Raw genomic sequence first — 17,453 nt, forward strand, 5'->3', positions numbered from 1 at the left:
TAATTAAGATACTTTATAGCTCAAAGATCTCTCATCATGGAATAGGGATTATAAATTCAAATTCTATGGTATGAGACAATATATTAATGTAAAAGCAGCGAAGAGTCTATTCATGTAATGTTTAAGAAAAGTTTTGTAAATGAGTTCTAATAGTTCATGGTTTAGAGACCCAATCTTATAGGGTTCCAGGAGTTTCATAGAATCATAACAGAGCAGATGTTGCAGGCAAATTGCTGGATAAAGTGTATGAACGAGAAACTGAGCAGTGTGCAAAAGGTCTAGAGGGTAAAATTGCTAACCTGAGTCTTGATGGGTGGAGCAATGTCCACAGTGATCCTGCTGTATGTGCTTGTGTGACAACAGAAGAAAGGAATGTCTCCTTTACAGAAACAATTGATACATCAGGAAATGCACACACAGTAGAATACTTACAAGAAGTAGCAGTAAAAGCTATTAAAAAAATCAAAATGTCTAGTATACAGCTTGGTCACAGACAATGCTGCAAATGTATCCAAGATGAGAAGAAATTATCTAGAAGAGAGTCCCAAGCTAATAACATATGGTTGCAGTGCTTATTTGATGACCTCATAGCCAAAGACTTCAGTGTTCAAGAAATAAAGGCTAATGTTGTTGAAATTGCAAAATACTTCTGTAACAACCACTTTGCAGTAGCTGCTCTGAAAAAAATGGGAAGAACCAAGCTAATTCTCCCACAAGATGTGCGATGGAACTCAGCAGTGGACTGTTTTGAGCACTATATCAAGAACTGGCCTAATCTGAGGACAGTTTCTGAACAAAATTGTGAAAAAATAGATGGCACTGTCACAGCCAAAGTTCTCAACATTGGGCTTAAGAGAAATGTTGAACACATGCTGAGTATCCTGAAGCCTATTTCTGTAGCCTTGAACAAAATGCAGGGAAATAGCTGTTTTATTGCTGATGCCGTTGAAATTTGAAAGGAACTGAGTGAGATCTTAAAGAGAGAAATATGACAGAGTTAAATTACAAGCATTAACAAAACAAATGGGACAAGCACTATCTCCAGCTCATTTTCTTGCAAATATTCTCAATACTCAATTCTCAGTACCAGGGTCAAACCTTAACTACCGAAGAAGAGTTGGCTATGACATGGACATCCAGCAATCATCCCACCATAATGCCAACTATAATAAACTTCAGAGATAAGGGTGAACCATTCAAAAAATATATGTTTGCTGATAATGTTTTAAAGAAAGTCACACCAGTGAACTGGTGGAAGTCACTTAAGCACTTGGATTCAGAGACTGTTGAAGTGATAATCTCACTTTTAACAGCAGTAGCTTCTTCTGCCAGTGTAGAAAGAATATTTTCTTCCTTTGGACTAATTCATTCCAAACTGAGAAATCATTTGGGACCTGAAAAAGTAGGAAAGCTTGTTTTTCTTTTCTAGATTATGAACAAACAGGAAAATGAAGGTGAAGACGACTGAGTTACCTGCAGAAGCCAATATTTTAAGTTTCTCACGTTGACCTGGCTGACACAGTCAATTTCATTTTTTTTTAATATTTCATTTAACTATTTTAGTTAAAAACAATGTTAACAAAAACAAACCTTATTTTAAAAAACTTGAATGTTTAACTACATTCAAAAATTCATTTGCTTGTTTTGTTAAAATATTTATTAAATGTTTGCTGTTGAAGAAAAAAAATCCAGAACACAGAACGTTGTTGTTTTAGTTAAATAAAACAATTTAAATGTCTGTCTGGTGATGTTCTCCTCCTAATACAGCATGGCAAGAAAATCCTCCAAATATTAATGATTAAACTGTTGATTTTGAGATAGTTCACTTCCCAGTGACTTCAGAAATATCTGCTTCAATTACCTTTGGTAAATAAAATACCCAAACAATCATTCATTTTCTGATATAGCTGTAAAACTAATCTGAAAAGTTTCAAAATAAATCACTTTAAAATGTATAGTGTGTCCTTTCTAAAAATGAAACCTACATCTATCTCTGAGTTGTGAAGAATGTGTATTAAGGTTATAACAACCAACAAGAATGCACTCTTATGTAGAAATCCATGATTAAATCGAGTCTTCCTGACTAGTGATTTAAATCATGATTTAAATCAAATCCACTCTGCTCAATTATATCTTTAACACTTCAATGCTAAAACTGGACTCCTTTAAAATATTTGTACATTTCAATTCTATTGTGTCTTTAATCAGAAAAACACAAACTATTCTTTTTGGCCTTTAAAACATGTCTGTGAGGTTGGTAAGTACTGAACCTCTCTTATAACCTGGAACATGAAAAATATGCAAATTAAAATAATTCCTTTTCTGTTTAGTCCCACAACATTCAGACTTGCCAGATAAATTAAAATACTAAGCTAGCAGCCAACTCTCACATTATCTGTTGATGACATTCCATCCACCACAAACCCCTCAGCAGAGAGGAAGCTGGCCTGTTTGGGTATGTTGCCCCTTTAAAAGCCTTAATTTACAGAATGTGAATTCAATTACAGATCTTCTGTTGGTAACTCTAAAGGCCATCATCATGGGATTCCCTGTTTACTGTCTCAATAGCTACCAGAGCAACTGTGTTCCATTTACAAGTAAAACAATGTTTTTTCCCTCCCTAACTACCAACCTGGACATTCAAGCTAGGATTTTGAAGTAAAGTTGTGTTTTTTCTGGCTTTAGCATTATCAAAAGAAGATTCTCAGCCAGAATTTAGTGTCAATTCTGCTGATGTCTTCTCATGGCACTACAGAGTGAATGTAGCTACCAGGAGTAAAAAGTAGTTCCAGTTTACAATGGTTACTAAAATGTACATAGTACAGATCTGTTTCATAAGAAAAATGCTACTTTTCTGACCATAACTGTACTTTAAAGGAAGTAGGATTGATGATCCAATAAACAGCACTTTTCTCTCTGAGTCAGTAGTAATTTGTGTGTGTTAGAGGCCACTGTACTTTGAGAGATGCCATGTTTCAGAGGAGATGCAGGATCCTATGGTATTTTTTTACAAGAGTAACTGCACTAGTTCTGCTGGATTAATTCCAAATAGGTAGTTTCATTCTGTCTAACTAAAACTTCCCCATAAATTTCAACTGGACCAGTATTCTTTCAGTATTCGGCCCTAACTTGTATGTAGTATTGCTGTACATTATTTAAAAATGCTAACTCCTAACAGAGACTGTTGCGTTCAATAAAGTCTGTCAAACCCTTTAAGCTTTTTTGGATAAAGGCTTAATATAAAAGTGTAATATTGTGAAATAAGAATATTTTTAAAACTTAAGCAGTGAGCTATGAAGAATTTTTCTGATTCAGTAATCATCTGAAAGCTTGCTTCAGTGTACCATGACCAAAACAGTGATGTATACTACTTTTACAGCAGGTCCACTGTTCTTTTGGTGGAAAAGTTGGTAATAGTGGAATAATCTCAATACCCAAACTGAATTTAAGTACTGGTGACAATGTACCTCAACTCAGAGGTCCTTCAAATTACTCAGTGAACCTTCCAGAAGTAAAAGTCAACATAACATTATAGGTTTGCTAATATTAATTTAAAGAAAATTGATTTAACTACTTCTTCCTCCTTTGTCTCTCTTACTAGATAGGTTCCCTTCTGGCTGCATGAAAGTAAACTGTGCAGTGACATCAGGATCAAAACTAGAATCATATCCTAAAGCAGTCTGTGAACAAAGAGCTATCTATTGAGCACTTATGGCCTGCAGAGAGGGGCTAGGCTGACTGCTAAATTTCATTAAAAGACAGCTAAAAATGTATTAAGCTCTCTTTCTCTATGGGCTCAATTACAGTAATTGCCATAAGGATGTTATAGATCACACATGTGAGAAGAGACAGTCCACACTACTGTAAATGGGGGAAAAGGTGCCATGAGGTGCTGTCTCCCAAGATGTAACTCACAATATGAGCACATTTGAAAATTTCTGCTCTAGAGTGACTTTTCTGATGAACACTTCCTCCACAAGTCCTTTAGCACTGAGCCAGCACAGACAGCTAACATTTGAGTAAAAGTATAAGCATAAGAAAACCCAGGAAACCAGGCTGGACACAAACACACTAAATGTCCCTGAACCATGTCTATGAGTTGGTTTTAAATTATTTGTGAGCTAGATCAGGTCTAGGGGCCACAGCTTGCGTGTCCCTGATCTAAACTCTGTTACAAGGGCAACATAAATGTATCAAAAGCTCAGCTAGAGGATTCTGATTTGCATGACGCCTCCTTGACAGCCACTTGCTAAAAGCAGCAAAGAGTCCTGTGGCACCTTATAGACTAACAGACGTATTGAAGCATGAGCTTTCGTGGGTGAATACCCACTTGGTCAGATGTCTAAAAGGTGCCACAGGACTCTTTGCTACTTTTACAGATCCAGACTAACAGGGCTACCCCTCTGATACTTGCTACATTTAAACATTTATTTCAGAAATTTTGAGAGCAACAACTCCTGTAAATTAGCCAAACCTGCAGTACACAAGACTATTTAGAAAATAATTCCTTCCTTTCTAGCCCTAATTTTTCCAAATATTGCATAAGACGTTAGGTATGTGATTCCAACTGAAGGTAAGGAGACAACGCAATACATAATTTGGGAATTGGTCCTGCTTTGAGCAGGGGGTTGACTAGATGACCTCCTGAGGTCCCTTCCAACCCTGATATTCTATGATTCTATGATAAAGATTTAAAAATTTACCTCCTTCTCACAGATGCAGATTTTAACTTATTTTAATTGTACTTACGTTCAAAGTCCTAAATCTTTACGTATTTAGAGAATGCTAAAATTGCTGATTCTAAGTTTTACAGTTCTAGTAGTAGTACTGTCTTAGATAACAAAGATTATGCACATAAAATGTGTACTGCACCTGACACTAGTCTTTTGATGCTTTCAAGTTGTGCTGTCAGCAGCAGCTCTTCATACTTCAAAATCTCAAACTGCACTTCATACAACTGAAGCTGTAGATCATAATAATCAGCTTCCAACTGGTCCAAATGGGCTATGGCTTCTGTACCACCTTGCAAACTCTGCATCTGAATGGAGGGAAGAAAAAAAAAGAAAAGTGAATAATACATGTCTACAGGATCCTAGTAAAACCAAGACCTAGATATTCATTTTTATGTTAAAAAAATTGAAACATGCAAAAAGTCGTTTTAATAGAGACAGTTCAGCTTATTGTAAATATGAATAAACTCAATACTGTAAATGCTGTAGAAGTTTTGACTACTCTCACTTCAGATGTAATAGTCAATGTATTTTCAGTATAGCACTAGGAGGTCTGTAACATCAGGTTACAGTTTATGACTGCCCATTCTTTCAGGATGAGGAGAGTGAGGTACACCCCCAACTTCCTGTTTCTTCTGTTTTTGTATGTATTTCATGTTTTTTGTTTGTTTGTTTTTGTAGATAGAGCAATAGGGGTCTAATGTAACCATTTGGTACTGTGTTAGCTTAGATGCACAAATGTTTTAAAATTGTTAGAGGCTGTTATACCAACAAAACCTAGAAAACTGAAGTTAAGATTGACAACCTAGGTCACGGTGAACTAAAAAAAAAAAGACTAGATGTATCTCTCTCTCTCACTGGGACAACAACTGAGGAATCTTCCAGCAAATAAAATATAAATATTTTACTCTATGTTTTCCATTCTCACACACTATGTGGCTAACCTTCCTAGATGCAGACATAAAGCAGCATACCTGCCTAACACACAGGCTTTTGTGCCATTTCTCAGGCCTCCCTTCAAAATCTCAGGACATCCAGTGCTGCAGCAATGAACAGAAGAGAACATTAGATCCTTTTTAGACAGAGAGAAAAGTTGATAGTTCTTGAGCCTCATTGCTTTGGGAGTAAAGTAAGAGAATAAAGAATTTTCCAGGTTTAAAACAATTATGTCAATTTTTCTGGTCATATGTCAGAAAGGAACACGTAAGACAAGGTTTCAGGAAACAGCCAAAATGAAAATTCCAAGCTTTTCCATTTCCCACAGTAGGCAAGTATGCATAGCAGCCAGATCCTGTTTGGCTGGAGAGTGGGGATTGGAGTTCAGAACTGCACAGTCAGCTGATATTGAAAGGAATCTCTCATCCACTGCTGCATTTTATAGAAGAATCTAGCTTTGGATTTCTCAGGTTCTCCTTCCCACCTACCAGTCACTGCCAAAGCCAAACCTAAGTTCTTAATAAATGAGTCCCTGTCAGCAGGAGCGGCACCAGGCTTTTTGGTGCCCTAGGCGCAGGGCCGGCTCTACCCGGTCCCGCGGCTCCGGTGGACCTGCCGCAGGCGTTCCTGCGGAGGGTCCGCTGGTCCCGGGGCTCCGGTGGACCTGCCGCAGGCGTGCCTGCGGATGCTCCACCGGAGCCGTGGGACCAGAGGACCCTCCGCAGGCACGCCTGCGGGAGGTCCACCGGAGCTACCTGCCGCCCTCCCGGCAAAATGCCGCCCCCCCGCAAATCCTGGCGCCGTAGGTGACTGCCTAGGTCGCCTAAATGGAAGCGCCAGCCCTGCCTGCCAGCTTCTATGGAGTCTGGATCCCCTCCTAGCTGAGGCAGGAGAGAAAGACATTTTGGCTTCAGTTGGACACATTTTTCTAGTCTGCCCATCCTCTTTTCCTGAGGAAAGAGGATCCAGCTTCTATATTATAAATCCTCAACCAGGAAGTGGGGCCATCTAATGAGAAAATGTAAAACAAAGTAAAAGTTGTTGTTTTTTTTTAAATTAAAAAGAACAACATTTTACTTGCCAGTAGATTTAAGTTATGGTCATATCCTCAAGGATTAAAACGTCACTGTAATGAATAGTCAACCATAAATTGGCTTCCTAGTTTTTATTGATTTGAAATGATCTTTAAAGAGTTTTCTGAATTAATCTAGAAAAGCATGTTTCCACACAAGATTGAAGCATGGAGTGGGCAAACATGGACTGTGTGGAAGCAAGGAAAGAATTAATAAGGATTTGAAGGGGATTTTAATGCATGTTAGTCAGTTAGCAAGAGTCAGGCCATACTGTGACCTGCTTTATGACGTGAGATTTGTAGAAGCAAGATAATGTAAGACAGAGTGAACTGTGTGAAAGTATTACGACCTTGCAATGCGCAGTCTTGCTTTTTCTAGTAAGATAGCAGAAAAGCTTATGTATAAACAAAATGTATTTGTTGCTTTTTACTGTCTCCATGATTGTCTAAGCTTGTCTGTAACAAAGGTATAAAGGCTTGATGTAATTGTTTACCAGTTGAGAGACCTGTCCAGGACCCTGTGTCCTATGGCACTCTCTCCCTCCATGGTAATTACTGGAGAAATAATAAAGTATTTAATTTTGCTGCTCCCAAACAAAAAGCGAGAACTAAGTTTTTCTTCGACAACTGGTACGCTGTCCAAAAAGGCATTCCTGTTTCCAAGTCATTGGCAACTTAGAAGAAAATGATCATAAACACTTAAGGATCCATATTCTAACAGATAAAGCAGAAGATGGGGTAGTAGTTGGTGTTTGCTATATACCACCAGATCACACTATAGCAGTGTTTCCCAACCTTTTCTAGTCTAAGGTACACTTTAATAAAATGTGTGTGGGGCATGCTAAAATTATTAAAAGAAAACTTACTTTTAATGAGAAATTTGAGCTTGCCTTGATGCACAGAGTCATTGAATCCTGGCAGGAAATGTGAACAATGCAACTTGGAGCTCTTGCTCCACCAATCTCAGACGCTCTCTTTGTTTTTGATGCAAGGCGGGCTTAAAAAACTTACACTGGTACATTGTTGAAAACAGGAACAGAATGGAGATAGCATAGTGTGACATTACTGGGTATTGATCTGCCACCATCAACCAGAATGAGTTCAAAGACATGTCACCATACTTTAAAGCACAGTCCATCCTTAATTTGGCAAGTTGCTCGAGCCATTTTTGTAAGATTCTTAGCACTTCCCACTGCAAAGGAACTCCAAGGATCCAGTCAAAATATTTTGTATAGGCTGAAGAAAAATATGACCTGAATTTTTCTTCCAGACCTTTCAGATGTTCAGAAATTACACTGACCAAAATACTCCCAGTAGGATCTGCCATGTTGGGGGGGGGGGGGGGGGAATTTCTACTGTGACTTCTGCTACTTTTTCCACAAGAGGGCTAACTTAGATCTAAACCAGGGGTCGGCAACCTTTCAGAAGTGGTGTGCCGAGTCTTCATTTATTCACTCTAATTTAAGGCTTCGTGTGCCAGTAATACATTTTAACGTTTTTAGAAGGTCTCTTTCTATGAGTCTATAATATATAACTAAACTATTGTTGTATGCAAAGTAAATAAGGTTTTAAAATGTTTAAGAAGCTTCATTTAAAATTAAATTATAATGCGGAGCCCCCCAAACTGGTGGCCAGGACCCGGGCAGTGTGAGTGCCACTGAGAATCAGCTTGCGTGCTGCCTTCGTGCCATAGGTTGCCTACCCCTGATCTAAACCCATGCAGTTTATCCATGCAGGAGAGAAGATTCTCATTTCTACCTTGCATTTTCCTGCTCACGTGGTGTTGGAATACATAAGCCAAATAAGCAAGTTTTGCACACCATGCCACATCAGAGATCAAGTCTGTATATGTGGATTCCTCCAAAGTTACGAACAGTTTTAATCCATCTCTCAGCTCATACAAATGAGCGAGAACTTTTCCATGGGAAAACCAGTGGATTTCTGTGTACAAAAGTAAACTCTGGTTTTCTGCTCATCTGCATCTCATCGCTACAACCTTTACAGACCTTTAAGGAATCTGATCATTATACCATTAGAAAAAACAGACTGGTTATCCATACAAAGGTGGAAAGCTGATACTGCTGCCAGATGAACCTCGGCAGAGGAAACTGCTAAGCCTTGATGTTTTAGGTGCAACAGACAGTCAAGGATATGTTGGATGGACGAATGCATCAATAAGATGCTGATTTGACAAGCCCAGATAGAGAACCACTTCCATTTTGACAAGGAGGCGTCCTGTTGGAGGGGTTTCTACTTCTTAGTAAGACCTGGCAAACTTGCTCCGAGCAAGACTGTTCTCTGGAATTTAGCAATGGAGCTTCTAGGCCATTAGGTGAAGGGATTGCAGGTTCAGGTGGAGTAGCCGACCACAATCTTGGGAGATCAGATCCAGGTGCAATGGGAATGAGATTGGAGATGTCACTGGGAAGTCAAGTAGAGTGGAGGAACCAGTGCTGGGGCTATTAATATAAACCAGGCATGACCCTGCTTGATCTTTAATAGCACTCTGTAGGAGTGGGATCAGGAGACAAGCATCACTTTTCTGTCCAGGGTAGCAGGAAGGTATCTGTGATTGAGCCTGGACTGTGGCCTTGCAGGGAGCAGAAAGTGGTTTGCAAATAGATCGATCTGGGGAGTCACCCACTGCTGGAAAATTAATCTTGCCACATCCAGGCAAAAAGACTATTTGTGGTGACTAGAAAATGACCTGCTCAGGTGGTCTGCTAGCTCATTCTGCAGCTGTGGAAAGTAAGAGGCCTTGAGGATGATTGAATGGACTATGCAAAAATCCCTACAGGTGAACTGCTTCAATGAAGGAGGGATGAGTGAGCTCCTCCCTGCCTATTGAGGTAAAACATAGCTGCGATGTTGTCTGTTAGAACAAATGGCTTTTCCCCCCCTTGAGGTCTATCACTAGAGACTGAATAGATTGGAATTCAGACCCTGGGAGAAATGCTCTGGCCTGGGAAGAGACAAACACAACCCCTAAAAACTCTATCCTCTCTGTACTGGGCAAAGGGTATGTGATGTTGCACTCCATATAATTTTAGGGAAATATGCTAATGAGTGTGTCACATTATTGATTTGAACTGGGACCATACAGAACATGGTTGCAACCAAAGTCCTGTAGTGGCACCAAATCTTGTATAAAGGGGGTCAAATGAGGTGTCTAAGACAAGGTTATGGTTTGCTGGTTATGATTATGCTGTCTATATGTCTGTATCAATTTTGTAGTTGAAGTTATGAATATTGGCTCTATACTGTCTGTATTTCAAACTTATGCTATGCTTCTGGGAAACATCCCAGATAAGTTGGTGTTAGCTCTGCCTAGCCTGCTTGATGGCCCATTAAGGATCATCAGCTATACAACTGACCCGTTGAGAGAAGGCAGATACACCTTAAAGCTCAGCAAAGTATGCAGGAACTTGCCCATGTAACTCCAGACTCCATTTTGCTGTAATTTTCCACAGTAAGAACTAAGATGTGTTCTTACACCTGGAAAAGACTATAAAAGGCTGATGCCTCATCTCCATCTTGTCTTCAATCCTGTTTCTTACCTTTGGAGGGACTTTGCTACAAACTGAAGCTCTGAACAAAGGACTGTTGACCCATCCCAGGTGTGGATGGACTCCAGAGACTTGATTTGAACCTGCAGTTTATTCTATCACTGCTACAAGCCTGAACCAAGACTTTGCCATTACTGTACGTAATTGATTCCATTTAACCAATTCTAGCTCTCATCTATATCTTTTTCCTTTTATGAATAAACCTTTAGATTTTATATTCTAAACGATTGGCAAAAGCATAATTTGTGGGTAAGATCTCATTTGTATATTTACCTGGGTCTGGGGCTTGGTCCTTTGGGATCCAGAGAACCTTTTTTATTTTACTGGGGTATTGGTGTTCATAACCATTTGTCCCCATAATGAGTGGCACTGGTGGTGATACTGGAAAACTGGAGTGTCTAAGGGAATTGCTTGTGTGACTTGTGGCTTGCCAGTGGGGTGAGACCAAAGTCCTCTTTGTCTGGCTGGTTTGGTTTGCCTTAGAGGTGGAAAAACCCCAGCCTTGGGCTGTAACTGCCTTGTTTTAAACAATTTGTCCTGAACTGGCACTCTCAGTTGGGTCCCACCAGAACCAGCATCATTACAGAGTGTAAATATAATGTAACTGGGTTAACTGTGCTCCAGTAATAAGACCCGTGGCTTTCTCTAACTGTCCTAATTTCTCTTCATGTTCTTGGCTTTTATAAATATTTCAAATTGCATCTGCACTATTGGCAACATCCCATAGGTGTTTGGTCAAGTCCCTTTGCGGTGCTAACCTAAGGGCAGCCCCTCATGAACAATTAGGATATGTAGAGGTGATTTGGAAATTAGATAAGGGCAGTGTGAATTTTATGTTCCTAGAGTAGTATTAATCACAATCCATCGAAATCCTAACACATCTCTCTTTCGAAGCCAATTAGGGAGAGCAGTCCATTCTGATGGTACTTGTCCATAAGCGCAGAGCCCAGCCCCTGGAAAAACCCCACCCCACCATTTAACTCCACATTCCCAAGAACGGTCCCCACAAGTCCCTCTCTGTCACTTTACAATACTGCATCTTTTTCACCAAGGTCAATTTTTAATGTCTTTTGTAGTCAGGAATTCATGGACCTTGGGGGGTCTCAGCAGCATGAGTGTTCCTTCTTCTTCCCTGGAACAGCCATGGTTTAGCATTATGCAGGGGAGAGGTTAGTAGCACATCACCCTGTAATGGTTTGGTTCGTCTAGCAAAGTCCAAATGCATCACAGGTCTGTCAGTGGACAAGAGAGAGGTTACTAGCACTTCACCTTGCCCTTTTCTTCTGCTGTCACCTCAAAAAAGATATACTGGCACTAGAAAAGGTTCAGAAAAGGGCAACTAAAATGATTAGGGGTTTGGAGAGGGTCCCATATGAGGAAAGATTGAAGAGGCTAGGACTCCTTATCTTGGAAAAGAGGAGACTAAGGAGGGATATGATAGAGGTATATAAAATCATGAGTGATGTGGAGAAAGTGGATAAGGAAAAGTTATTTACTTATTCCCATAATACAAGAACTAGGGGTCACCAAAATGAAATTAATAGGCAGCAGGTTTAAAACAAATAAAAGGAAGTTCTTCACGCAGCGCACAGTCAACTTGTGGAACTCCTTACATGAGGAGGTTGTGAAGGCTAGGACTATAACAGCGTTTAAAAGAGAACTGGATAAATTCATGGTGGTTAAGTCCATAAATGGCTATTAGCCAGGATGGGTAAGGAATGGTGTCCCTAGCCTCTGTTTGTCAGAGCATGGAGATGGATGGCAGGAGAGAGATCACTTGATCATTACCTGTTAGGTTCACTCCCTCTGGGGCACATGGCATTGGCCACTGTCAGTAGACAGATATTGGGCTAGATGGACCTTTGGTCTGACCCGGTACGGTCGTTCTTATGGTGAGTTACATGTTGTTTCTGCCCTTAGTTCAATGACCTAGAAACTGCTACCACCAATGGTGCTAAACAACACTGGGGCTGGGAAGGAATTGCAGTGGGATCTGGCATGTTCAGAGGTTCAAGATTTCCTGAATGACCAGCTAATGGCCATTTGGAGTGATCTTGAGCATCAGGCTTGGCCCACTGTCCTTACAGATACTTCAGGAGTATCATCTGATCTATGGCCTGGAGACATACTTGGAGATTTTCTGGGTGGAAGTGCAGACGTTTGCAGTGCTCCTTCCAAGCATAGGGACCGAGTGGAGAGATGTGGGCTCCCACATACCGAACCCTGCCAGGTCCATAGGAAGGATGCATTTAGGATTGAATAACTCACCGAGACATTTGGGAAATTAAACTACCTGGTATGCCTAATTGCTTTTTATTGCAGGAGCACTGACTAACACCCGATATTTGGATAGGAATAGGGAATAAATGGACACACTGGCCGTTGGAACCCCCACAGCTTCAGTGTGTACAAAACCTGAAGCCAGGGGAAGTTGTCACTGTTCATGACCGTGTTTGTTGGGAGAGTAGGGGACAAGGAACTACCCTGACAGGACACCTACTTTTCTAAGCTAATAACAGCCGTATGTTAAGGCCACCACTTTGCAAAGCATACATTTTAATCTCACCACTGCTGCAGGCAATAATATCATTTCCTGGCCTGCAAACAGGATTGTAGAATCAGCCCTTAAGATTTCAAATATCCTTCAGTTGGACTGCCTTAGTGCTTGACTGATTTCACAATTTGTTTCACTCCTACCAGAGGTTCAGAAAATCTCTGAACTGCAAGGGACAATTCAGGTGCTCAAAAATATATATCAAATTGAAAAGCATGCTTTCCAGACTAAAGGTGTCTACTTTATGTACTAAGTATGATGTAATGTGTTCTGTGACTAAGGCTATACAACAACCCCATCATGCAATTACAATGGGAATGTTAATGCTCTTAGTGTTTTTAATGTTTCTGTTTCGCTTGGGATCATGTTATTGTTGTTGTAAATGATGTAATAATAATAATAAATAATAAAATAATAACAACAGCAGCACCTTCCATGTTCATACTGACCATGCATTGTTATCTTCAACCAGAACCCCAAAGGCTGAGCCATTTGATTTGGAATTAAAAATGCAAACTTTACTAAAAAATAAAGGTTTTTAGGTTAATGGTTGTGCTAAAAGCACAAAAGGGGGGGAATTTTAAGGGGAAATTGAGTAGGCCCAAACTTTAACCAAGATAACTTTGATTAAAATAACTGTGTACAAGGGGCAGCAGGAGAGAGAGGATGAAAAATGCCAGTCTTGCAAAATGTAACTGTAATCGCTAGCAGCCTTAACCGCAAAAGTACAACCTGATAATAAATAGAAAAGTGTGTTGCTTTTATATTCCTAAGAGCTGTTTTTCTGTTTTAAAGGATATTACGAATGAAAAGTGTGTTTGACTAAACGTGATTTTAAGCTATACAAGCTTCTGTGTTCCTTTGTTAAACAAATCGGCTAGGCTGGCTGTGTCTCCCTGCATACTTGTAATAAAAGAGCCTCTGGGTAGGTCTATACTCACCGTCCGGGTCGACGCGGTGAGTTCGACTTCTCGGAGTTCGAACTATCGCATCTAACCAAGACGCGATAGTTCGAACACCCCGCGCGCTCCGGTCGACTCTGGAACTCCACCACCACGAACGGCGGTGGCGGAGTCAACCTTGGAGCCGCGGAGTTCGACCCCGCCGCGTCTGGACGGGTAAGTCAGTCGAACTAGGGTACTTCGAGTTCAGCTACGCTATTTGCGTAGCTGAACTTGCGTACCCTAGTTCGACCCCCCCCCTTAGTGTAGACCAGGCCTCAGGCTGTTCTGATCCAAACACAATGTGTGGTAATTTTTCCACCTCAGCAACTTACTTTGTTCTGTCTGTTATTACTTGGAACCACTTAAATCCTACTGTTTATACTTAATAAAATCACTTTTAGCTTATTAATTAACCCAGAGTAAGTAATTAATGCCTGACGGAGCAAACAGCTGTGCATATCTATCAGTGTTATAGAGGGCAGATTGTATAAAGCTTATACAGGGTAAACTCATAAACTGAGTAAAACTGATTTATTTGAGGTTTGGATCCCATTGGAAGCTGGGTGTCTGGGTGCTAAAGACAGGAACACTTGCTAAGCCATTTTCAGTTAAGTCTGCAGCTCTGGGGGCATGAGTCAGACCCTGGATCTGTATTGTAGCAGATTAGCATATCTGGCTCAACAAGACAGGGATCTGAAGTCCCAAGCTGGCAGGGAAAATGATTTAAACATGTGCAACCACTTGAAGAATCAATAATCTGGAGGATGACATGGACTGCACCCTCAGCAAGTTTGCAGATTACACTAAACTGGGAGGAGTGGTAGATACGCTGGAGGGTAGGGGTAGGATACAGAGGGACCTAGACAAATTAGAGGATTGGGCCAAAAGAAATCTGATGAGGTTCAACAAGGACAAGTGCAGAGTCCTGCACTTAGGACGGAAGATTCCCATGCACTGCTACAGACTAGGGACCAAATGGCTGGGCAGCAGTTCTGCAGAAAAGGACCTAGGGGTTACAGTAGCGAGAAGCTGGATATGAGTCAACAGTGTGCCCTTGTTGCCAAGACGGCTAAAGGCATTTTGGGCTGTATAAATAGAGGCATTGCCAGCAGATCGAGGGACGTGATCATTCCTCTCTATTCGACATTGGTGAGGCCTCATCTAGAGTACTGTGTCCAGTTTTGGGCCCCACACTACAAGAAGGATGTGGAAAAATTGGAAAGAGTCCAGCGGAGGACAACAAAAATGATTAGGGGGCTGGAACACATGACTTATGAGGAGAGACTGAGGGAACTGGGATTGTTTAGTCTGCAGAAGAGAAGAATGGGGGGGAAGGGGGATTTGATAGCTGCTTTCAACTACTTGAAAGGGAGTTCCAAAGAGGATGGATCTAGACTGTTCTCAGAGGTACCAGATGACACAAAGGTAGGCAACCTATGGCATGTGTGCCGAAGTCGGCACGCGAGCTGATTTTCAGTGGCACTGACACTGCCCGGGTCCTGGCCACCGGTCCGGGGGGCTCTGCATTTTTAATTTAATTTTAAATGAAGCTTCTTAAACATTTTTAAAACCTTATTTACTTTACATACAACAAACATTTAGTTATATATTATAGATTTATAGAACGAGACCTTCTAAAAATATTTAAATGTATTACTGGCACGCGAAACCTTAAATTAGAGTAAATGATGACTCGGCACACCACTTCTGAAAGGTTGCCAAACCCTGAGATGACAGAACAAGGAGTAATGGTCTCAAGTTGCAGTGGGGGAGGTTTAGGTTGGATATTAGGAAAAACTTTTTCACTAGGAGGGTGGTGAAGCACTGGAATGGGTTACCTAGGGAGATGGTGGAATCTCCTTCCTTAGAGGTTTTTAAGGTCAGGCTTGACAAAGCCCTGGCTGGGATGATTTAGTTGGGAATTTGTCCTGCTTTGAGCAGGGGGTTGGACTACATGATCTCCTGAGGTACCTTCCAACGCTGAAATTCTATGATTCTATTAACTGTAGGACTGGAAGGGACCTTGAGAGGTCATCTAGTCCAGTCCCTTGCATTCATGGCAGAACTTATCTAGAACACCCCTGACAGGTGATTGTCTAGTCTGCTCTTAAAAATCACTTTTAGATGAGGTGGTTCAGAAACAGTAGACACCAATAGGACAGACGATCTTGCTCTGGAGCAGGCCAAAGAATGGGACCTCAAAGACCAAGGAGCATCTCAAGGATTCCCAGAAGGCCACTGGACAAATGGACATGGCATTGGTGGCCAAAAGACCTCAAGCCAAGAGCCCTGTCCTGCCAACAGGAACAATGCTAATCCCAGTATCAATGGTATCTGAGGATGGTCTCTGGCGCCTATCGGGTGACAACGAACTGGAAGATGACCCCAATATAGATCTCAAAGAATCCCAGAGATTCTCTGGTGACAGTGGGGGAGCCATCCCCGATGGGCCAAATACATCATCAGACTCATCTGAATCTCAAAACAGGGACAGCATCAGTGTCAAAGAGGAATAAAGAATCTGAACTGGCAGTACTGAGCAAGACACTCCCACCTGGTACCAGAGGAGGCACCAGCACTGAGGCCAAGGACAGGTACCTGCTGTCATGGCAATGATGGTGCCAAAAGGCACACTCACACCAAGGGGGTCTTCAGTGCCAGGCACAGTGTTGGCCTCCATTCTACAGCCAGGGATACCAGTGGTGTGAATTGCAGTGCCGATGAACCTGGCAGCTCTGCAACACAGCCAAAAGTTACCAAGAGCCTTAGCAACTACAGCACCAGAAAACCCCTGAAGTAGTGGAAAGACAGGGACTAAGAGATAAAGCACCTCTAAAGCGGCCTGATACACCACCAGTGTGGAGATAGTCAGCACCAGTGTTGGCATCATATGTACTGGACTCTAAGGATGCTCACGGCTGGAACTGGAATCAATGGTATGGTCTCTCACTGATCTCGGCCCAGTACCTGGAAGCAGTTAGATGGACCTGCTCCATTCAGCGTACCAGAAGGAGTCTGATGCCAGTCAGCACTCCTCTTAGAAGATGAGGAAGAGTCTTCCTAAGCCCTGGAGCAGTCCTGATTAGTCTTATGGGATCTCTTCCTCACTGCACCAGAAGAGGGAGAATGACTCCTTTTCCTCTTAGGGGAAACAGCAGGGTCTGAATGTGCAGCAGCATCACTTCTTAGTTCCGAAGGTGACTGCCAATCAGACAAGGGCCTCCGTGCCAAAGTGGGCTTCATGGCCTGCTCCAGAAGGTACTGCTTCAGCCATAAGTCCCTCACCACCCTAAGTCCTCTTTTGAACAACTTATATATGGCAAACCATTCTTTAATGTGCCCATCGCCAAGACAAAAGCACCTCATGTAGGGATTATTGGGGATGCGCCCCCCCGCCCATGACAGACAATGCTTGAACCCTGGTAAAGGCAATACACGTCACCCAGCTACTATAAACAACACTATGATAACACTAAACTAAACCTAAGGTACTACTAACTATTACCTAGAGCAGTGGTTCTCAACTTATTTATCATTGTGGGCTGCAGATGCAGCTCTCTTTATCCTATGTGGGCTGCATCCATACAATATATATACACACTACCTGTATGGCCTTGAGGATGTCACATATGCTGTGGGCTGACTGGGCCA

General features: G+C 41.5%; 1 protein-coding gene across 2 annotated transcripts in view; it reads right to left on the minus strand.

Moving 5' to 3' along the window:
- Positions 1–17,453, minus strand: part of JMY (junction mediating and regulatory protein, p53 cofactor) — a 134,973-nt gene that overhangs the window by 54,194 nt on the left and 63,326 nt on the right. For both annotated transcript variants that reach the window (XR_005600510.1, XM_039544878.1), the window contains exon 5: positions 4,873–5,038. Coding sequence is in view for 1 of the 2 variants with exons in the window: in XM_039544878.1 (XP_039400812.1) it covers positions 4,873–5,038 (166 nt within the window). In the remaining variant the exon portion in view is untranslated. The remainder of the gene's footprint in view (positions 1–4,872; positions 5,039–17,453) is intronic.

This window comes from Mauremys reevesii, linkage group 6 (assembly GCF_016161935.1).
Source record: "Mauremys reevesii isolate NIE-2019 linkage group 6, ASM1616193v1, whole genome shotgun sequence".
Taxonomy (NCBI): domain Eukaryota; kingdom Metazoa; phylum Chordata; order Testudines; family Geoemydidae; genus Mauremys; species Mauremys reevesii.